A 22,648-nucleotide genomic window follows, 5' to 3' on the forward strand; every position below is an offset into this window, starting at 1 on the left:
CAGAATGGAATGTTTAATAACAGAGAAATGATTTCATTAAACTTCACTCTAGGGTTAGGGTTAGATGGCAAACAGGTCGAGTAGTTGAGTCAGCTCGTCTTGTAAGAGATCTATTCCGAGAAGAACAGTCAGAGATTAACCCTTAGCTTTAGGTCAGATCCTTCTAATCCCAAACATTGTACATGCACCAGTGAGGGCCACTTCACGGTCTGTGGGACTCACTCAAGTCAGTAGTAGCAATGTAATACCGCTTGTCCACTTTTGGGTCAACTGCAGACTGTCCCATCAGATTTAGGGCGAGTTAAACCATAGATGAAAATTATGAGGCATTATTCACATTAACATTAGAGACAATTTCCCAAACATGCATGATGATGATGATAATCATAATAATAACGATGTTGATGAATGATAATAATGTGGAACTGCATTATTAATACTGCAAACTTGACTCAATTTATTCATTGCTCTTTGTGGACCTCTTGTGGTAATATTAATCGAGCCAGCAGAGGGCACTTGAAACTTTTCTACCTTCCTGGAGAATTCAAACAAAGTCATTCATTCAAATCTGTTGTGTGCTTCCAGTTTAATTCAGTTGGAAATATAAAAGCCGAAATTAAAAATGCAAAGACTGCAAAAGAATTGTCACTTTCAGTTCTGTCTCTTGACCTTTGCCCTTCACATCTGGGCTGAATAATGCAAGCTATAGCTGGGGGACACTCCTGACAAGGTGGCTGCAGTGAAGGCCTGGCAAATCATTTCCAGCTAGAAAAGCTGTGATCATCTGGAGGACAATTTGTCAATGAAAACGATTTAAAAACACATTTAGTTGCAAGGCCTGATGTACTTCAACACAAATAAATAAGATGCATGAGAAGAGTAGCAGTCTACCGGACACACATCCGCTTCTTCTGCAACTTCCTGCATGTCCTGCTTGAAAAATCCACAACAACTCCTGCAGTCGGGGGGATGGGCACAGTGGGAAATATGGAACGAGAATGTTCACTTGCCAAAGTTCGTATTCCCAGAAGAACCAGCTGGAAGAATACATACTCAAGAGGCTTGTGTACTTTTCAGAGACGAATGAATACATTCCATGAATAAAGTCAACTTCATGTTTTGCTTTAACATATATGGTCCTACAAAAAACAATCCAGGGTGTCTGACTGCTCTTGTAGTCCAGCAATTGAGGGCTTTAGGACCTAGCAGGGGGGCGGGGAGGATTCTTCTCCTCCTGCCCTTGGATACATGGGCGGGACATCGTGGAAACAAGACTCCAGCGCAGGGATTTTTGTTCACTGAAAACTGAGTTGGAATCCTGCAACTCTTTCATCAACATTTGACTTCAGAAAAGAAACATTCGAAAGAGTCCGACTTGTGTTTGGAAAGAGATTTGGAGCGAGCATTGGAATTGCTGAAAAGGCCTAATAAGGTAAGATACAAGTATAAATAGAGGGAGGGGATCGAGTATTGTGAGGAGTGTTATTGCCCAGGCATGCATGTGGAAAGAGATCACAAGTTAAGATTGAAATATGCACTAGTGATGCCATTGTAGGCATTTGGGAACTATTCTACATTGAAAATCGAGTTGAAGTACACAGCAGAGACAAAGTCAATCACTTTGACTTACAATTGAAACATATTGCACATATTTAGTCTTTGTATGACTTTCAAAATGGTTTTCCAGAAATGTGATTATTGATTATAATAGTCTCAGCTAATAAAAAAAAAAAAAAATAAAATAATAATAATAGTTAACCCAAGGCTCTGAGACCTAAATTGACCTGGGTTTGGGCTAAGATACACCCAGCTGCTGTCTACGTGGCTGTTATGTAATACTTTTCTCCAGAGATCTTTGAATTGCATGTCTAACCCACTATCCCAGATATTATTTTCTAAATATATCTCAGAGGAAAAACGAGCATTTGCTGGAGCGCAGGCCATAATTGTGCTTTTCTTGTATATTCCTAAAGATGAACACAATTTTGTGCATTCAATAAAATTGGATTTTTCCGATATTATACAGTTCGAGCTATTTGGCCTTTTATCCTTTCATTTTCCCCTTTCTTCTTCATGTCTTCTCACTTCTAGACTTTTCACCATGTGGATACATTTGGTAGCGCTGGCCCTCCTGGCCACAGCAGCATCGGCCGCCACGGCCGAATCCGCCGACAAAGTCCTGAGTAAAGCCGCCACCACGTTGGCTGACAACAGCGCCAACTTAGCCTTCAGTCTTTACCAAGAAATGGCAAAGGAGAAAAATGTGGAAAACATCCTTATTTCTCCTGTGGTGGTGGCCTCCTCATTGGGTCTGGTGGCCCTTGGAGGAAAAGCCTCGACTGCTTCTCAAGTCAAAAGTGTTCTGAATGCAGCCAAAGTGACAGACGAGCGGCTGCATTCCGGCTTGGCCGAGCTCCTGAGCGAGGTGAGCGACCCCGAGGCACGTAACGTCACCTGGAAGATGAGCAAGCGTCTGTATGGACCCAACACTGTTAAATTTGTGGATGCCTTTGTGAAAAGCAGCAAAAAACATTACAATTGTGACAACTCCAAAATCAACTTCAAAGATAAGAAAAGTGCTTTGAATGCCATCAATGAATGGGCTGCTAAGTCCACTGATGGCAAAGTGCCTGAAGTCACAAAGGTTGTAGAACAGACTGATGGTGCCATGATCATCGACGCTATGTTTTTCAAACGTAAGTAGAAATATTGATCATAGTATTTGATCCATTTATCTTCTATGCAGCTTCTTCTCACTTGGGTCACGGGTGCGCTGGAACCAACCGAGCTGACTTTGGGATGCAGGTTACCTCATCAAAACAAATGAAATAGCGAAACTATTTTTTTTCTTTCTGTTATTTGATGGACGCTATGCCCCCGTGACCCAACGTCAGAAAAGCGGAAGGATGGATGGTTTAACGGATATTAGAATTTACTTTTTTTTTTTTAAAGCTCACTGGGATGAGCAGTTCCATCCCAAGATGGTTGACAAGCGTGGATTCATGGCCTCCCATAGCCACACTGTTTCAATAGAGATGATGCACCGCACAGGTAGTTCGGCAGTGTAGAATTCAACAGCATCTTATGAAATGTCTGGATTTGAAATCAAAATATTGTTTTATTTGGATTCACCACAATGTTATCATTTGTTTTACCAGGCTTTTACGACTTCTACGACGACGCGACCAATAATGTGTTGATTCTGAACATGCCGCTGGCTCATAAGAAGTCTAGTGGGGTGTTCATCATGCCACATCAAGTGGAAAGTCTGGAGAGAGTTGAGAAAATGTTGAACAAGAAGCAGCTGGATAGTTGGCTGAGTAAGCTGCAGCAGACACCAGTGGCTTTGTCAATGCCCAAAGTGAGCATGGAAGTCAGTCACAACTTGCAGGTACGTAATTATCAGCAACTTAACAAATACATTTGAAATAGTTCATCCTGCATGATCTACGTATCTGTCCATTCGTCCTTAGAAACATCTTGACAAGTTGGGCCTGACAGAGGCAGTGAACAAATCCAAAGCAGACTTGTCCAACATCTCTGGGAAAAAGGACCTCTACCTGTCCAGCGTCTTCCATGCAGCCACCATGGAACTGTCCACGGAAGGAAATGAGATGGACACGAGCATATTTAGCTCTGACAAGCTGAAGTCCCCCAAACTTTTTTATGTCGACCATCCTTTCATCTTCTTGGTCAAGGACAAGAAGACCAACTCCATCTTGTTTATTGGCAGGATGGTCAGGCCAAAGGGAGAAAAGATGAGGGATGAATTATAACCACATGCCGACTTGTCTTTATTTACGTGTGTGAGTGTGCGCGTGTGCATGTGTGTGTGAGAGATAGTTAGTTAGTTAAGTACATTCCTGTCACACACTGATACCATTCCACAAGCATTTGAAAAGGAGTGTCTTTATTCAGAGCATCCTTTAAGACGGTATCATTGGTGCAACGTTGTCAAATGACTTTGAATACAATTTACTTGAATAAAATAAAAAAGGCTGTCTCGGTGTGCCAGTCTAATACGGTTTGTCAAATACAGTTTGAATTTTGAAAAGGTGATGAAGCTTCGTTGTTTGTCTTGACATTTCAGTTTCAAATATGACCAAGAGGTATTCATCCAAGGTTTTTCATTGTTCTTCATTGGGCGGGTTTGTGGAATGCTGGAATTTGAATAAGATCTTTTTTTTCCACAATGTCCCCTAGGCAAATTTTCAATCTGAATGAGAAAGAAAATATTTGGCGACCTCTAGTGTACAGTATGCATAGCACTGGCGAGCAGTACACGTCAAATGACACTAGAGGGACGTGGAGCAATGACGTCACACGCCCCAATGTGCTGAACTGCTTCCCATCTCCAGCTGTCATAGGCCGCGTTCGCGCAACGGGGATGGGACTCCAAATCCGTTAGTGGCCGCCCGCACCAACTCCTCCGCTCCCATCATGGCTCCCTCGTTGGACAGGCACGGATACTGGGGGCGGCCCACTTCCACGCTCGACTGGTGCGAAGAGAATTATGTCGTCTCATACTACATCGCCGAATTCTGTGAGTAACACAATAGGTTCATGCGTCAACACAATGCATGTGTTTTTTTTTTATTTGTCATCGAAATGCGATGCAAGCTTGATATTCACACGACATTGAACATACCACCAGAGTCGGCGACTACAATATGTCCGTCCCACGCAAAAAAGGTGCATTTCTGCTGCATTAATATTCCCCATGTCATTTCCGCTCATTCGTAAACGTGCAGGCTGGTGTTCCGCCGCGACCATGACACAAAGAAAGCAAAAAGCAAAAACAGGTTTCTCAAGAAACAATAGCAGCAGGATCTGAGCTGGCTCGGATGTTCTTCGTGATAACAGCCCATTTTGAACAAGCCATTGTTGACTATACTTGGCCACTTTATTAGATGCACCATTGGCAATTATGCAACCACTTAGTGCCCAACTACGCATCTAGAATAATACAAATAACTACCTCCCTAATCAAACTGTGCAAGTATAGTAATGGTACCCAAAATTGGATTAAAAAAATAAAATAAAATCCCAAAAGCCACGTTTTGTTCACCCCCCCGCCCCTTTCTGTCAGTTGGAGCTTTTGTTTATACAGATGACACAGGGATTGTGCTTCAGCATGGTAACGGTCATTCAGGTAACAATGACTACCTGGAATGCAGCGATGTTTTAAAAGCGATAAAGAATATACTCCAAATCTTTGTCTTGAATCAAATGTGTGCCATTCTTCTACATGGTTCATTGCAAAGTAACCAAGTAATTGTATGATACAGATAATACATGTATTTAGTCACTAACCAAAGTCTATCAGATCAGTCACCTGCAGTTCTAAGTAGAATGTGTCAGTTGAGAAAACACTCGAGGTGTTCTGCTTTTCAAACTGATAAGGTCTTGTTTGCACATCACCGCACCCAGGTAGAAACATGATTTTTTTTTTTTTTTTAGATCTCCACTGCACTTGTAATAAATCAGTCTAGTCCAAAGTTATTGATTGATTTAGCATACAAAGACAATAATAGAGTTGTGGAAGTTTTCCTCAGATAGCTAGCAAGATTTTGTCATACGTCAAAGCAGTCCTTGAACTGTCACCATCTTCACAATCTTGATGCACTGGTTTGCTTGCCTGCGCAGGGAACACTGTAAGCAACCTGATTATGATTCTTCCTCCCATTTGCGGGGCCATCCAGACATTTCGCCATGGCCTTGAGTTGTGCTACATCTTCTCTTTCCTTGGACTTGCAGGTCAGTCCTTTTCATGACTGTTTTAAAAAGATGCTCAAGTCATCGTAAGGTTGCGTAAAGGCTCCAGTGACTTTTTCCTTGTGCCACTCAGCTGTCGGTGTTGGTTCCTGGTGCTTCCACATGACACTGCTCTATGAAATGCAGGTAAGCAAGTCAAAGTGATGGTCAGCGTTGCACAATATAAATCGTGCACTGAGGCAACTATTCATTTATTTGAGGAAAAAAAATCAAATTCTACGTCGATAACACAATGCATGCTTTGTTGACTGCCATTTGCAGCTGCTGGACGAGTTGCCAATGATTTACAGCACGTGTGTCTTTGTCTACTGTCTGTAAGTGGCTCCAGCTTTCAGGCTTTTAAAGATTCCCAATACAGTGGACACATAAGAACATTGCATCTATTATTTTCTAGATACGAGTGCTTCAAACAAGGGAACAGCATTAGCTGGTTTCCTGTTGCGTTATTATTCATCTTCAGCGTCACAGTAACTGTGGTGAGTATTTATTATCACTTTGTTGGCTCTTGTTGCATTTTTCCCAAATGGATTTTTTGTTGCAGGTCTATTTACAGTGGAAGGAACCAGTGTTTCACCAAGTGAGTTTGTCTTCCGCTCTGTGATCTTGCTTGTTTGCTTTTGGGGCTCAGTGTGCCTTCACTTTCTTGTACTTCTTAAATAAACATGGAAAACTCATTCCCTGCCATTGACGGCGATAGACGCCAAAGCTTCTATCTTCAAATGAGCAGAGCTACCAATGAATAGAGCTGCTTTTCAGAATGACTTGTCTTTTTCAGGTCATGTACGGCGCTTTAGTCGCGTGTCTGGTGTTGCGATCGGTCTTCATTGTTACATGGTAAGTTGGCCGAGTCGATTATTTGCATTGGAAATCTCGTCTCGTTAATATTACGAAAATAACAATTTGCCTTTTGTCTCATTTGCAGGGTGTACCCATGGTTACGGCCTTTGTGTTACACCTCCTTGGGTATATTTCTGTTAGGCTTTCTTCTGTGGAACATTGACAATATTTTCTGTGACTCCTTAAGGTGACTGTTTCTAATGTATCGTGGCTCTAATTGCACTCCAGTTATTTTCCAAATGGTCATATGACTGTCTTGTTGCTTACTGCATGGTAGAGCCAGTAGACAAAGACTGCCCCCTGGTGTCGGAGTGGTGACACAGTTCCATGCCTGGTGGCACATCTTCACAGGCTTGGGCTCGTATCTGCACATACTTCTCAGGTACACGCCTCGCTCACATTACTGCTGTGATGAAACATGTCCAAGCTCATTCACGTGTTTTTTTTCCCCCTTATTTTCAGTTTGCAAATCAGAACAACCTACCTCAAGTACAGACCAAAAGTAAAGGTATGTTGATTATTATAGGCAAAGGCCCCCAAGTTTTGATTGCATTTTCTTGTCATCTTTAATACTTCACTTATATGACAGTTTGCTGTATTTTCAATGTTAACAACAATTGAAAAATTGATTCATTTGCAAATGTCCCCTTTATTTAGTTTTTATGTGGAGTTTGGCCCACTCTTCATGTTGAACCACAAAGGACAAGCTGATATGAAGGGACGCTTGAGAAATAGTGGCTATTAACTTAAGGACCAGCCAGCCGGTGTCGCCGTCTACTTGCTGGGAGCTCAACCCATCCATCGCTAGGGAGCAGTGTGGACCCTTCCACCATGGCTCTGCACTGTGGCCAATTAACTGATTACAGTTTAGCACTGAGTTTGATTGGAAATTAAACATTTGTTTTTTCTTTTAAAACATAATTTATTAGCTTAGCCTTAATGTTTGTATATATTTTTTAAATTAATTATACAGCAAATGCAAACATAATATAAAGTGAAATGGGAAAATGTGTTAGGGTTACGGATGTTCAAAAATGCAAAAATATTGAATCTGAGGTTTGGCAAAACAAGTGAAGGGAGAGTACCAGTTCAAACAGTGTTGTCGTGTCATTTTGAACGTAGAGCAATGTGATATTGTCGCTCTGGGTTACAGAATCGTCTCATTTAATGGCAGACTTTGACTTTCTTAAAAACACTACTGTTTTTTTATGTTCATAACAGTAACATTTTCATTGCCATAGTTGCTTTTTCAATTAAAAGGGGAATTAAGAGTTTAATCTTGGTCCAGCTATAAAGTATCACAAATACCTAGAGAGCTAACAAACAAGATCAACACCAAGTTCAAACTTTTTGAAAAGACCAATAGAATATAAATGGAACATTCATTGCACCATGAAAAGAGGCCTTATTAGTTTTACCCAAACGTTTCAGTTTTGACTGTGAAAGTGACCATGGAAAGAAAATTGCAACCCGGGCTTTGAAGTCAATTTGGTATGACTCCATTGCTCAACATCCTTTTAAGGCTATTTTATGTTTTTAGACGTGACATTACTGTTGCACAGGGAGCCGCTGACTCGTATGAACACACTTGCAAACATGAGCACAATGGAAGACAAATATTCAGTTTGTGCCTATAATCTTGACTGGAATGATAGCAAGTTGGATACGGTTAGAAAATTGGGTGCCTTATTACGTGGGTGTGCAGGTTAACCCACACTGCCTTGTTTGTGCGTATCAAAATAATTCCTCGGTCATCTGTACCTCGCTTTGTGTGGTGTGTTCTACTACTGATCATGTAATGCTGATGTTGACCAGAAAAACAAATTCTGCTTCCTCACTTTTTGTGCCAGTATTCAATGTTGTCCGCTCTTTGTTGGTAAATAAAAGAGAAAATATCTCACCGATTATTGTCTGGTCTTAAGAAACGTGAACAAAAAAAGAAAAGAAAAAAAATCAGTTCTCTCTCTGGAACAGCCTGACGTTTTATACCTACACATCCTTAGTTTTGAGCCATGAACATAATCCTTGATAATGTCCCAAATTTATTTTTTAAAATGTATTCGTTTGTTTGTTTATTGATTGAGATACTGCATGCATTTGTATTTTAGGCTATTCGCTATCATTTTAATCTTGTTATATTATTGTATTGTAATTGTTCCTGCACCTTATTTAAAATTCCTTTGTTTCCTAAATCCAAATTTTACCCCCAAAGTACTACTTATCAGTGTTGTATTTTTATTTAATTTTTTTTTGAAATCTCTGTATAATTCTGATGAATTCATGAATGCATTTTCCAATGGCACTGCGAAATTCAGCGAGGCCCTCCGCGCATCGCAAATCCTGACGCTTGACACGTGGGACGTCATAATTGCATGACGTGATGTTGTAGCGTTTAAACGTGTGTGTAGTAAGACGTGTCACGGAAGACGTTTTATTTATGTGAAAGTTGATGTTATCGCTTACAAAACTGTGTGAAATCCGTCATCCCATCTGTGCGTGTTCCTCACGCGTCACTCAAGTCACCTGAGTTTGAGATGTGCAATCTTGCCATTTTGGTGCTGCTCCCGCATTGCTCGCTGCAAACTATGTGACAAAATGGATCAAATGTGGCCAAGTTGTGATCCGAGAGACGTGCGGTTCAATTACCAGGCCTTACCTCGCTTCGCGGAGCAAGGTCCCACCCTCGCTGCTCCGGACATGTTCAACGGACCTCAGCCAGTCATGTACATGAACAGTGCTGCAGGATATTACAGTCATGGCCAGGTAAGCATGCAAACCGTTTATGAGATGCTGTTTGAGGAGGCTCTTCCACGTTTGTTGACATGCTTACATGGTGATGCAATTTGCATGTGATATCGCTTACTTCCAACAGAGCTCAAATGGAATGATATCCAAGAGTTCACAATGAAATATTAGGTCACCATCTTGGATCATGCATCACATTTAGTTCTTGGAGTGTTACCCAAAGAAGACCTTACAGCAAATTTGCATAAAAATGTTGAATATAATTTCCCTTTCTCCCTATTGTGAACTTTTCACATTTTTGATGTGCCTTCTCACAATTTAGTTGAAATCTTACTTATGTCACTTTTTACAAGTCTATAGATGAGTTTTCAAGTCTTGGCTGCAGGTTTTGTTGCAGAAAAAAAAGTCCATTTGCTCTCTAGGCATTTTAGGCATAGTGCAATCCAATTTGTGGCCAAACAACTCAAATGCATCTTTTCATGTATTTTTATGGGCGGATAGAAAATGAGCTAGATCATGAAATACTAAATGTGCTCACTGCTGGTATATGTGATGTGTTTTGGCAATGCCGTAATATGGCCTGTATGCCTTTTCCACAGCAGGTGCCATATTGGTGGCCCGTGCAAAACTTTGTTCCACCGACATCAGTTAGTTTTGCTGCCGCTCCTCCACAAATGGTAAAACCTGACTTGGCCACCGGACATTTTTTTTTTTTTTTTTTTTTTACTGCGACAGTTTTTTATTGCTCCTTTTTTGCTTTGTTTTCTTTTTCAGATGGGAGGCACAACAATGATGATGCCAGGGAACCCCAATCTCACTCCAGGTGTCTTTATGTAAGTGTCAAACACTCCTGTTCAGATTTGAACCTGCAACAATGTTCCCCTTGCAATCCAAATGGAATGTTTCATTCGTGCCATAGTTCAAATCATCAAACTTGGATGAAAGCACTGCAGCTCTTGTTTTTGTCTGGTGATGTCAAATGTCTCTATTTTTATTTGGGATCAAAACGAACCGTCTCGCTTGGTTAATAGGAGAGATGCCGACGATGAGGTGGAGCACCACCAGTACATAAAGAAACCACCAAATGCCTTCATGGTGTTTGCAAGGAAGCATCGCAAAGCTCTCATGGGAAAACTGGATAAGAAAGACAGCGCGTCAGTAAATGTCATCCTGGGAGAAATGGTGAGTGTGCTCCGGAGACCCCAAATATAAAGATTCAATTCACCAAAATGCATCAAATCAGATCATCAAATAGCCACATTTCCAAGTTGTTGCTATGTGTGCACAGTGGAATTCACTACCGCAGCAAGACCAGGCCAAATACTACGAAGAAGCAGATGTTGAGAGGAGACGTCACGCCCAGTTGTATCCCAACTGGTCCATGTGTGACAACTATGTGTGTGTCCAATATTTTGTTCATTGATTGGGATATATTGTTCATATTTGCTGATTTATGATTTTTTTTTTTTATCCTGTAGGGCAAAAAGAGGAAGAGGATGAGGGGCAATGGTACCGGTACAGGTAGTTTTTTTCTTTGCATGACACAAATTGATAGTCAAGATAGTTTTGAAATTCAAGCAGATCACACAACTTGTTGTGGACTGATATTAATCCGAATGTTTTTTTTTTTTCCCATCAAGATCCAGAAGCTCCGCAGCCCACCAGGATGTGCGTGGCTCCGGTCCAGACGGGCATGATGGGGCCTGAACGATACCCTACACTGGCAGAATCCCAGTCTGTGAGCAACCTTGCATGTTTGCAGCAGCAGCAGCAGCAGCAGCAACAGCAGCAGCAGCAGCAGCAGGCTAAAGCCAGCCTTCCTACTTTTGTGCATAACTTCATGCCTCCAGCCGCTCCAACTTCATCCGGGATGGAATTCTCACAGCTTCTGAGCGGCGTCAATTACATGCCCCTACCCCATGACAAACAGGGCAGATCATTAACTGTGAATTCGTCGGAGCCTCAGAGCTTAGAGGAAGAGCTCCACGTTATACTGGAGCGATTTGAAGAAGAATCGTCCACCACACAGACTGAGCAGTCTGCCGCCGCACTGAATCTAGAGGAAGAGCTCCAAAGCTTACTCGAGCGTTTTCAGAATAAGCCCTCCACCACCGCGCAGTTAGGCACAGACAGGCTTCATTGCGTCTTTGAGGGTTTAGGAATCACTGCTGCTGATACCGGAGGCTGTTGAGGCTCAGGCGGGACGGACGGACGGACGGACGGAGGATGGAGCCAAGACAAAAAGAGAATCTAGAAACTGCACAACAGACTTACTGCGTGTGCGTCGTAATCACCATTTTTAATGAATCCTCAGTTGACTGGGTTTTTTTTTGTTGTTTTTAATTATGGACATGCCACAGCACTTTATTTTCTTCTAAGATGCCATTAAGTTCCACATGGAAATGCACACAAAGCAAACTGAAAGACTCTTGAGAGATGAGGTCCAGCTTCAACTTTTAAGCTCAGGAAGAACATCCATGCTGGAATCTTGTTCAACTTCCCAACATGGCACTCACTTTTATCCACGTGGTATTTGCGCTATTTATATATGTTGCACAGATTTAACCTCTTCAACTAATTGACACTGTAAATATGTTTACATACTAAATAATATATGACTTGTATATTGTAACTTGGTTGTTTCATTGTACATAACATCATTGTACATAACATGATGCATCACTTATGTTGCAGTCTAAAATTTATTTTTACACTTCTGATTAGGTGCTAGCTGCATTTCATTGGCTATGTACCTCTACTCTGCACAATGACAATAAAACAATATATCGGTCTACCTGATTCCACACTCGGGCATTATTTAAAAAGCGTCGTTCAGGACTGAGAAAATGGAATCGTCTCTATTGCTGTACGTACGTTTTTCACGTGCACCACCACACAAATAATGAAATCAATGCTCAAAGTCATTCCCGGAATTAAAAGGATGACCTCAGCTACTCTTCCTGAAAGATGGAATGCTTGACAGAGGGGAAGAAAAACCTTTGGCAATGTTTTTCCTCTAATGCGGACCATGCAGAACCAACCCAACCCATCTTGAACTCAATTCCGACTGCAGAACACAGAGTCCGGAGACAACAAAAGGAACGCTGCAAAATGAAGGTCGGTAGATACTGCGTACGTCGAGCCGTTAAATATATCTTTCATTGAAGTGAAATGTTTGCTATCATTTTAGACATCCTTCCCAATGTTGATGTTTTTCCTGGTTTTCCCAACCAAGACTTCATCATCGGTGAGTCATCTACGTGGTCCTACTTGTGGCTCGATGGATTTTGAATCCGTTTTTCTTTCAAAGGGATGCAGTCCAGATGTAGCAGCTCTCAAGCGAAGCATAAAGAGACTGGAAAACAAACTTGTCATCAGAACTTGGCAGGTGGAAAACTTGCAGCGGCACCAATTCTTCCGGCAGATTTCACCTGCTCCGACTCCTCCGTCGGACTCAAACACGACCCTGACGACGCCTCTTCCGCCAGCTGGAAGCCTGATGGTCCACGACCGAGGTACAACCAGTCCGATATGTCATCGGATATTTGTAATCATTCTCTTTTGTTATGCTTTTAGATTGCTCTGAGCTGTTTGACAGAATAAGACCAAGCAGTGGGTTTTACCGCATCAGACCTAAAATTGACCAAGAGCCAGTTTTGGTCTATTGCGACATGGACGACGGAGGAGGATGGACAGTGTTCCAGAGAAGGCGGAATGGAAAAGTGGACTTTGACAGGTGTTCTATTGATGATTGATGATTTGATAGCATCATCTTGTTCATATATGTGTGTCTCTTCAAAGAGACTGGGTGGATTACAGAGATGGCTTTGGCGACTTCAAGCTGTGGAATGACGAGTTCTGGTTAGGAAATGAGCACATCTATTCCCTGCTGTCGGACGGTAAGCAAGAATTTGACAATTACATTCTGTCGATTTATTTACACTGACTACGTATTTGTGTCCCAAGGTCGGAATCTGGTGAAGATAGACTTAATGGACTGGGCGGGACAGCGAAGTCATGCGTATTATGAGAACTTCCGCATCAGCAATGAAGCTGTTGGTATCGCGATTCTCCTCTTTCATGATTGCATCTTTTCGAGTCATATAGATGATTTTCCAATAGGATCGCTACCGGCTACGGTACAAGACGTACAGCGGAAAAGCTGGAGATGCTCTAGCAGGCGGTGGGGGGATGGTGGAGCGCTGGTCCGCGGGTCTCAGCAGCATGCAGTTCAGCACTAGGGATCAGGTTAGTAGTTGACTGCTCACACTTGTGTGAAATATCCTTTTTAAAGATGATGTCATGGACAGGACAATGACCGTTACACTCAAGGCAGTTGTGCTCAGGAGAACAACGCAGGTTGGTGGTACAACAGGTGAGACTTCGAGAACACTACGTCGTATCTGGAGATAATATGCTGATGCTTTATTTCTCCTTTCTGCCAACAGATGCCATTTTGCCAACTTGAATGGAAAATTCTACCGCAAAGGGGAGTACAAGGGCCAGTTTGATAACGGCATCGTGTGGGGCACGTGGAGGGGCCTTTGGTACTCCCTTCGACACACCGCCATGAAGGTTCGTCCTCTGCTTTTCTTGGACGCCATGGGCAGCGGTGGCGGGGAAGGTTAAATCTGCCGCCCACATCATATATGTCATTACTCTTTGACAGTAACGTATCAACATTACAAATAGGCAAGCGATACCAGCAATGTAAGCGATATAACCCATGATAAAAATAAATGGCCTCAATTTATTGCAGGTTTTGTGTGGAAAAACGGTTTCATCTGATATAAAGCAGTGGCAAAACGTTTTATTTAAACCTTTGTTGGAAACACATCAAAAATATGCCCATTCACTGAAAACAAAAATGATGTTATTTGGCACAATCGGAATGATTAACTATTACAAAACAATCTGGACGACTTGAATCTTGTTCAATTCTCCTGAGAAAAGTTCATCACATTTCTTGGTGATCTAATTCTCGTCTGGTGAAAAACGCAGCACCCGTTGCTCCGCCTCACTCAGGGGGTAAGCGGAGCTTTCAGTGCCGACGTAGTATCCCGAACCGGGACGCGGGCGGCCGTGTTCTTCCCTCTTTTCGGATGACGACACGCTGAAGGTGGAGCTACGCTGACGCCCTCTGACGCTGGAGCAGGACTGAGCCTCCTTTAATTTCCGTGCCAGCATGTTCCTCTGGACCGGCGACGGACCGCGGCGATTCCAGTTCTGCTCGGCCCGTTCCACACTCAGGGTTGCTCCGTACTGACAGTCAGGATTTGTGAGTGGGCCGCCGATCCCTGAAATTCCCTCGTGAGGAGCTCCGCTTCCCGCTCTGCCCTTCGGCTGTTTCTCCTCAGCGCCACAGTGGTCCACGTGTTTCGTCGAGGTACTGGTTCCCGTGTGTTTCACTTGATAAGGAGTGGAAGTCTGTGTTGAGGGATCCCTCTGGGGTCTAGAATGGGCCCACTTTGGGGTATCATGCTCTGGAATGGGGTAGGCGCTAAATGGAGACCTCTCTCTTCTCTCTTTGGACCATGAGTTTCCTTCAGGAAGGGTGCGACATCCCACCTGAACAGTCATTTATAGTAATTAAACAATTGTTGATCATCTAAAATAGAACGGAAATGACAAATTTGTGACGTTCACCTGAGTCATGCTTCTGTCTCGGTAGTGTCCTGCGCATGAAGGCTGAGGTTTTGTCTCCGTAAAACTGGAGGTCCTTCGGAAATTTGGATTCTTGTGATACGTGTTTGTCACGGGTCTGTCGGCGACACCTGCTACGCTGCTCCTCTCCACCATCTCCACCCAATCGGCAGTGCGGTCTCGCCACTTGGATACTTGAGGACCCAAGATGAGATCCACTCTGGGACCCGCTCGGTCCGGCGTGATCCGAGAAGTTTGCGACGGTGGCTCAGAAAAGGGGGATGCGATGGGTGATGGAATGTGGGAATTGGTCGGTGACGTCGGCTTCTCTAGCGAAGTATCGTGAACCGGGCTTGAAGACACGTGGTAGAGTTGTGTGGCCTCCTTTAAGCCCTTCTTCTTCATTTCTTTTAACTGCTGCTGAGCTAAGCGGTACCTAGGAGGAGACGGAACACATTTTACACTGCAACCTGACTGCTTTTTAAAGCTGATTCAATTCCGTACCCAAAAATGGGAGGCAGGACCTTCTGACCAGTGGGTGACAGCCTCTCTGGATCCTGTGAGAGAGGCATCACCGCTGTCTGAGGAAGAGGAGGACCGCCCAGGGAAGGCCTGTGGATCTGGGTCGAACCGACCCCGACCGAGCTCGGTCTCTGGAGGCCGGCGCCGCAAACGGAGGCCTCGTCGGAGAGTTTGCGCCCGCCCGAGGAATGCGCGGAGCCTCTACGGACGGAGCTGCACTGAGGGGTACGGCAGAGCTTCCTCCACAGGGTAATCACCACGGTGGCCAGAATGACGGCCAGGCAGAGGGAGATGCCAACGATGGCCACCACGTTGCCACCGAAGGGACCGACTCCAGCCGGCACGGGAGGAAGAGATGGAGCTGCAAATGCTGGAGGGTGAGAAATATCATTCGTACAGACAGCGTTGCATGTTTGGCAATATTCTGATTTGATGGCATTAGCATAAGTACCTGCACAGTCTTCCAGGGAGCAGAGGGACTGTTCCTTCACCATTCCAGTGCACTGCTTCCCTTCCACGCCAGAGGGCAACAAACACTCCCGCACACGTTCCCTGACACCCTCTCCACAGCTCACACTGCACACACTCCACTGTTTCCAGGGTCCCCATGATTCTTGACACACACACACACAAAAAGAACATTTTAATCTTAAACAGTACACTTGAATGATAATACACGTTGAGGTCATCATGCCTAAGAGACATTTTACAATAGAGGAACACCAAACTGCTCACCTTCGCTCCTGTGCACCACCAGGCAGGTCTGAGCCGGACTAGGCGAGCGGCTGTAGTTAAACACAAATCGGAAGCAGTACTTACTCCTTCCCGGGTAAAAAACAGAGCAGTTGAATTCCGTCTCGTTCTCTCCTTGAGTGAGCCAGTTAAAAGCCAACGGAGGAGAAGACGGCTCCTCTTGCCCGAAGCCCATCGCTGTTGTTCCTCCTGCTCCCGCCGTCCCAGAGGGGACGGCGACCCCTCTTCCAACAACTCCGTCCTTATACAACAGTACTTTGCCGTCAATGTGCGCACAAGGTGGAGTTACGAGCTTCACGGTCACAGTCCCTTCACACCTACTCTTATAGGTATTGGCGTTTTCCACCAGCAGTTTATAGAAGAAGATATGGGACAGGTAGAGAGGACCGGAGCTTTTCACTTCCTGCGTTGAATGGGGGGAGCGCAGGGATACTTGTATGAAGTCTTTCTCCGTGAATGGAAAAGCACAGGGAAGCTTGATCATCTGGGAACGGAGAGGTTGGATGGGATGGAGCGTGCGGGCTTGCACCTTATTGATGCCCTTTCGGCCAATCTGGTTGTATTCCATATAGCTGACTTCTAGCAGCAGAGCAGGTTGGACGATGCTGGAGCAAGGCTGGAAGTGTTCATTGGTTGATAAGCCGATCTGGAGAGAGGAAAAGCAAAGTCAACAAAATATGAAAACATCAATCCTCATGATGGATTTAGCATCTTCAGAATTCCGGCCCACATTTGCTACAATAAAAAAAAAGACTCGATTTTTAGTTGGTACTTGCCTGAAAAGCTCCCGAGTGGTTCCCGACCCTCTCGACCGCAATGTGAAAGGTGGGCCACTGCACCTGCAGTTCTGAACTCCACCACCACGTGGTACTCTCCGAACGCTCCGTCCCATTTGCGTGGGACTCCTCCGCCGTGCTGATCTGCTTCAGCAGGAAGCGGAAAGTTCCAGCATACAGGAAACAGGAGCAGCTGAACTCCACCCTACCAGCAGACTGGTTGTTAGGCAGAGTCCGGGTCAGAAGGGTGGTGTTGGTGTTCATGTCAACCAGAGATACACTCAGATGGCCGATGAGGCTGCTGTTGGTTTTTGTGCTGTAGTCCACAAATACACTGGCGTTGCTAAGGGCAACGTGGAAGGAGGGCCAGATGTTGAGCCCTGCCAAAGCTTGACCAGAGAGCACAGAAAAGACCATGAGAGGTGTTAGTCATAGTTTAAGGAACAAAATAATCAGAAAATAGAACTGTGAATGCAAGTGTTGTATTTTATTTGATGATATCCACAGTAGGCATCGCACTCATCAAACTACCATGCAGTATTATAAGTAGCCCTCGCCGCTGTAATGTTTTGCACAGTTGGAACATTTCGTGCAGTGTTCACGAACCAATAGAGGAAGTACGCATACCCGTAAACACATTTTGACAATCACTGATGGAGTCCATTTGGTCACACATACCATATCCCATGAGGCCAAGCAACAGAGAAAGAAAGGAGACAGCTCGTGGCATTCCGATGTCTCGTTCTTCACCTTACACCTCATTGCCGCCTTCTTCTACCATTGCTTGGTTCTAAAATCGCAAAAATGCAGTACAAAATTGCTCGTCAATGTCACACATACTGTAAATATATGTAGCCTATAAAGGTCCACATATTCATTTCAATAATATTAGGATTCAACACGACAAAAAGTGGGAAATTGAAAGCAAATGCTTTTTGGAATTGTCAACTGTCCCAATACTTTTGTTCACATTTCTTTTGCGGTTCCCTATTGTCTTTTGTGATTTGTTTTTAAATACAACCATATGCAATTCGCTTCATAAACACCAATTACAAAAAAAAGTTTGCAAACGTGGCATTTCAGAAAATGTACATTAGGTTTAGACTATATGAGTGAATCTGAATCAAATTGACATCAACAGCGCAACTTTGTGAACAGTAAAATTGGTCGCAATGCGCATTCTCAATCAATCTTAATCCAGGCCAAAAATGATCTTTTTCTTTTTAACACTGTGCACAAGTCAGTAAATCATAAAAAAAAAAATCAACCTTGCTTGACAAAGAAAAAGACGCCTTAAACATGAGAAAATGTCTGATAAAAATGTGTACTCACGCGTCCGGACTCATTTGAGCAGCAGCATCAGTGTGTTTGTCTCCGCGGTTTCGCTCAGAACGATGACAACACTGCGGATTGATTCCAATGTCTGGAGAAGTCCACAGTTGTCGTGTGCTGCTCAAATGAGTGGGAGACACACCTCGCGTGCTCACCATTGTTTTACGGTCTTATTTTTTTCCCTCTGCTTTTCAAAATCAGAATCAGCTTTATTGACCAAGTTTGTGCATGCCAAACAGGGAATCTCAGCCTCTGTCCAACATTTAAGTGACTGACAGCATTCAGGTAACTAACAACATTGTATCATCTTCTAATTCCTAAAAGAATGTAATTTCCCCCAGAAAACACACAAAAAGCCCCAAATCAACTACTTCATATTTGATCTTTTTTTCCCCCCCTCCATTTCAGGGATATTGGTGCATGATGTGTTTAACTAAGCGAATTTTGCAGAGATGGTGTGAAAATAATTTAGGCACAAAAAAGGTTTAGTCAAAAATACATACCGCAGTGTGAAAGGTCAAAGTGTTCCTAAATGTTTATTGCTTAAAATATTCATTATGGCAAAGCAATATATTTTTATGATCATTTATTCATGTCATTTTTCATCCTTTGGTTCTTCGGATATTCCAATTAAAACAATGCACATCCAGTGGGCTCAGTCAATAGGTTTACCCTATACATTTAATTTGTGCATTTACACCTCATTAGGATTCCTCATTTCTGCTCCCAAATGAGCCACGTGGCTGGCTAATTTCATCAGTCTGGTCGGCATACATTGATGTTACCTCTGGAGAACCGTTTAAAAAAGAAAGTGGAGCTTCTTTTGCAATGAAAGTGACCCACAGCAGTAAACACAAATCGAAAAAAAGAGGCCCAGGTGGCATTTATTTACAACAAGATTCATTCATACACATTCCTTTCTGACACATTGTGACTGACTGCTACCAAGCTGAATTGTGTAGACTTTGGTTTGACGAGAATAGGTTATTATTAGTTCTAAATGTAAGAAGCAGAGAATGCACAGCGAGGACACCTATCTATTGAATCCAGGATGGATGCAAAACCTCAAAAGAGGTTTGGGTAGAACCTCAAACCCTCAACGGAGTCATCTCGACAAAGATGGCCCATCTTCTCAGCCAGAAGCAAACTGCAATATGGAGGGCAAAGACAATCTTTGTTTCATTGCGATGATGGTGATGCATCACCATATTTGACACTTACCGCTCCTTAGACAGAAGCACAGAGAGACCCACAAGTTTAGCAAACTCCTCTGCTGTTAAAGACCCTTTCTCTGTCACCTGATAGGAAAGAAGAAAGGGAATAACGTCAAACGTGACTTCTTTGCCAAGAAGTAACAGCGAAGCTCACATTGTCCAGGGCTGAGGCGATCATTTCCTCTTCGCTGTGAGACTGCAACTGGACCACCATCACACCACTGTCAAATACACGCAGCCTGCGCAAGGTAAAAGTGGCTGCTGTCATGTCATGTTCACGTGATTTGACAATCTTTTGTCATGCCATTTTCCTTCTCATCTTTTGCCATACAAGTGAAGGACTACTGCGGAAGGTCTTGTTCGGTACAAAATCTCAGGAAGTGACCCAAGTGGTCAACATTTTGAAAAACAGGAAGCCTGGCAGGAAAAGCCTGGCTGGTTCTTCTATGTAGGTCAACAAGGGGGCGATTCTAGGATTGGACGTTTAGGGGAAGCGTGCAGGTAGTGTGCTCTGACCACACTCTTATTTTGTATGTCGTTTTGATTTTATGTGGGAATTGCTGTGGGAAAGCTTCTTAGAAGAAAAAAAAAAACACACCTCAGTGGGAGTTTCAAGGGCTCAAACATTTTGCATGCATTCAATAAATCATCCGGAGATAAAAGCTGTCAAAACAAGGACAAAAAAAACATCTCTGTTAGCGTCTTTAAATCCATGAAGCTTTGGTTGTGTTACTTTGGATGGTCGGAATACCTCCATGCCTCGAGCCCGGTTGACCAGACAGTACACCTCGGACAGCGCCATCATGCCTCCGCGCTCCTGAGAAGGTCGATAATGATCAACTTGTTTAAAGATGGCGGCCCAAGTGGTATGGAATGCTTACCTCCAGAGGGGCCAGGAGCATATCCCCCAGTTGTTTAGCCAGCTGCATGTGGTAATGTGTGCCAGAGCCATGTGTTTCCCTGGTGACGGGGTTAGCGATGCCCATGCTCAGCAGGTAGGACTTAAAGCGGATGGTCTGGAAAGTAGAAATAACACGTTATTGTGGTGCAAGCATCCACCTTGATTAGCTCAAGTTATGACCTCATCCTCTGTTATGTCCCCTTGCTTGTCTTTTATCTTATTAGCGATGGATTTGGACAGCTCAACCATCTCTTTGGCCTGATTGAGGGGAGAAGAGAGAAGACACACACTTGGTAAAGTCCACTAATTGTTTTTATCACGCAAACAAATGTTCTTTACCTTTACCATCAGCTTACTGAGATCCTCAAAGGCCTACAGAAGGGGGAAAAAAAGTGTAATAAGCACAGAATTGTCACAATTCAATGTTTGTATTGATTGTAAGGGCATTTTTGTTTACTTTGGCCACAACACAATCAGCCAAGATATTTTACAACACCTCTGAGATGTTTTTGTCCGTTTCTTTCCTCCTCTCCTCTATTTTACGCTCAATGCCAACAATCCCGACTGCGCGTGTCCTTCCTGCCTGCAAGACCACAATGGAAAGGAAAGAGAAATCGTTTCACATTTTTAGAGTAGAGGAACCAAGACAGCAGGAACAAATTGTAGTCAGCAGAGAGTGTCGATATATTTTGTAGAGATAGTTTCATACGGTTAAATACCACTTGCATGAGTAATTGTAATTTCATTCGAGGGGATTTAAAGTGTATGAAAATGAAATTGTGATCTGTGATGCATATTTCATTAGAGCCAATTCAATGATGTGAATAAAGGGACACATGCACAGTTTCAACACAAAAAAGGGAAGCAACACTGCCATCCAGTGGGATGTATTTTAAATGGACAGTCATCACATGAGAATGTTCCCCCTCGATCTAAAAGCCGACCGACACCAGAAAGAAACGAGAGGGTGTGTTCAAACCTGTGAGCCGCGTCTTATTTCGATTGGTTGCGAAGCGGGTGTGTTCTCCCATCTCTTCTGTATCATCTCCTCATTTAGCCTCCTGAAAAACTTGAGATGAAATAAAAGCACTATCAAGTGGACATATTATGGGAAAACTGACACTGATTGTTGGATCCCTGACGGCCGAGGTGACTGAGGAATTAAGTTTCTGTATAGAGGACTCCAAAGTCACTTTAGAGCAATAGTGGTGGGGTTTACCTCAATCTGCCCATGTTCTTTAAAAGAGAGCTTGATGTAGGAAAACTTGCTTTGTTGGTAAGGACCTTGCTCCTTGTTGGCAGGAGCTGGATGCAAGTGTATGACAATCTTTGCACTGCAACGAAGAAGAAAACAAGACATAAGAGTTGAAGGCAAATGCATGCTATTTAAAATGAACGTTCTAAAAAAAAAACTCACAACTACATGTATAAACATGTACTATATACATATGTACAGTGCAGGTTACTCACCTCTTCCCTATTCCCGCTGCCTGCTCCTCAAAAAACAAGATTTGTGACAATGGCATAGAAATGCAGCACTCCTGTGAAAAATAACATATGTGCATTGTTGTTTACATTATGTACATACAATTTAATCAAAGACAAGCCCTTACGTGATTTTTAGCGTCCCTCCATATCAAGCGATGGGTGCTCAGCAACGCATTTCCAACATCTAGTTTGGCCTATATAAGTGCAAGAAACAAACTTAATGACAATGCAACAAATGTCACGATTAATTCATGTAGAATTTAGCTTGTCTAAGACTGAACGTAGCACGCAGGGATGAATATACCTTGTCGTCACCATCATACAATCTGACGCCTTGTTGCTGTATAACTAAAGTCTCATTTATTTCCAAAAAACCGTTTGACCACGAAAATCGATCCATTTCTTATGATATGGTAATCCGATCGTTCCCCTGCAGTTAAAAGCTACCGGGACGCCTCATCTTGTGTTTACTTCCTGTTTGTATGCCGTTGAAAGGTGCCCCAGTGCTGCCTGTCAAAAACAGATGAAACCATATCGGGGGGAAAATGTATGTTCCATTTACTATGATATAGTTTAAATTTTAGACATATATATGTACATTTCTTGCTTATAATTTGTATTTTGTCGACTCTTCTCATATTTATGCAACAGTCAAATGGCGT

The 22,648-nt window shown here is 43.2% G+C and overlaps 6 protein-coding genes across 6 annotated transcripts; 4 read left to right on the top strand and 2 right to left on the bottom strand.

Moving 5' to 3' along the window:
- Positions 1-1,232: 1,232 nt before the first annotated feature.
- Positions 1,233-4,009, top strand: LOC119133672 (serpin H1-like). Its single transcript, XM_037269730.1, has 5 exons — positions 1,233-1,432; positions 2,092-2,696; positions 2,953-3,051; positions 3,159-3,391; positions 3,474-4,009. The coding sequence occupies exons 2-5, from the start codon at positions 2,102-2,104 to the stop codon at positions 3,774-3,776; spliced, it is 1,230 nt and encodes a 409-aa protein (XP_037125625.1). The 5' UTR covers positions 1,233-1,432; positions 2,092-2,101; the 3' UTR covers positions 3,777-4,009.
- A 305-nt stretch (positions 4,010-4,314) lies between these two features.
- On the top strand, positions 4,315-8,516 carry acer3 (alkaline ceramidase 3). Its single transcript, XM_037269941.1, has 11 exons — positions 4,315-4,543; positions 5,647-5,757; positions 5,849-5,901; positions 6,037-6,089; positions 6,170-6,251; positions 6,317-6,352; positions 6,551-6,609; positions 6,698-6,799; positions 6,890-6,994; positions 7,075-7,120; positions 7,270-8,516. Exons 1-11 carry the CDS (start codon positions 4,441-4,443, stop codon positions 7,321-7,323), a joined length of 804 nt encoding a protein of 267 aa, XP_037125836.1. The 5' UTR covers positions 4,315-4,440; the 3' UTR covers positions 7,324-8,516.
- Positions 8,517-9,207: 691 nt separating this feature from the next.
- LOC119133880 (transcription factor 7-like 1-D) lies at positions 9,208-11,945 on the top strand. The gene is made up of 7 exons (XM_037270075.1): positions 9,208-9,375; positions 9,957-10,034; positions 10,132-10,190; positions 10,389-10,539; positions 10,646-10,753; positions 10,836-10,872; positions 10,998-11,945. Exons 1-7 carry the CDS (start codon positions 9,208-9,210, stop codon positions 11,546-11,548), a joined length of 1,152 nt encoding a protein of 383 aa, XP_037125970.1. The 3' UTR covers positions 11,549-11,945.
- A 408-nt stretch (positions 11,946-12,353) lies between these two features.
- On the top strand, positions 12,354-14,117 carry fgl1b (fibrinogen like 1B). Its single transcript, XM_037269965.1, has 9 exons — positions 12,354-12,474; positions 12,548-12,604; positions 12,668-12,872; positions 12,934-13,093; positions 13,159-13,256; positions 13,324-13,412; positions 13,480-13,605; positions 13,668-13,732; positions 13,806-14,117. The coding sequence occupies exons 1-9, from the start codon at positions 12,469-12,471 to the stop codon at positions 13,984-13,986; spliced, it is 987 nt and encodes a 328-aa protein (XP_037125860.1). The 5' UTR covers positions 12,354-12,468; the 3' UTR covers positions 13,987-14,117.
- A 30-nt stretch (positions 14,118-14,147) lies between these two features.
- On the bottom strand, positions 14,148-18,533 carry LOC119133808 (thrombospondin type-1 domain-containing protein 1). The gene is made up of 8 exons (XM_037269964.1): positions 18,384-18,533; positions 17,730-17,841; positions 17,052-17,440; positions 16,258-16,921; positions 15,974-16,135; positions 15,505-15,892; positions 15,004-15,436; positions 14,148-14,925 (listed from the first exon to the last, which is right to left on the bottom strand). Exons 2-8 carry the CDS (start codon positions 17,779-17,781, stop codon positions 14,332-14,334), a joined length of 2,682 nt encoding a protein of 893 aa, XP_037125859.1. The 5' UTR covers positions 17,782-17,841; positions 18,384-18,533; the 3' UTR covers positions 14,148-14,331.
- A 708-nt stretch (positions 18,534-19,241) lies between these two features.
- Positions 19,242-22,475, bottom strand: vps36 (vacuolar protein sorting 36 homolog). The gene is made up of 14 exons (XM_037269725.1): positions 22,291-22,475; positions 22,112-22,180; positions 21,969-22,039; positions 21,718-21,832; positions 21,478-21,567; positions 20,995-21,081; positions 20,838-20,870; positions 20,679-20,756; positions 20,479-20,613; positions 20,349-20,414; positions 20,196-20,260; positions 19,752-19,836; positions 19,605-19,681; positions 19,242-19,530 (listed from the first exon to the last, which is right to left on the bottom strand). The coding sequence occupies exons 1-14, from the start codon at positions 22,384-22,386 to the stop codon at positions 19,449-19,451; spliced, it is 1,149 nt and encodes a 382-aa protein (XP_037125620.1). The 5' UTR covers positions 22,387-22,475; the 3' UTR covers positions 19,242-19,448.
- Positions 22,476-22,648: the final 173 nt, after the last annotated feature.

This window comes from Syngnathus acus, chromosome 14 (genome assembly GCF_901709675.1).
Source record: "Syngnathus acus chromosome 14, fSynAcu1.2, whole genome shotgun sequence".
Taxonomy (NCBI): Eukaryota; Metazoa; Chordata; class Actinopteri; order Syngnathiformes; family Syngnathidae; genus Syngnathus; species Syngnathus acus.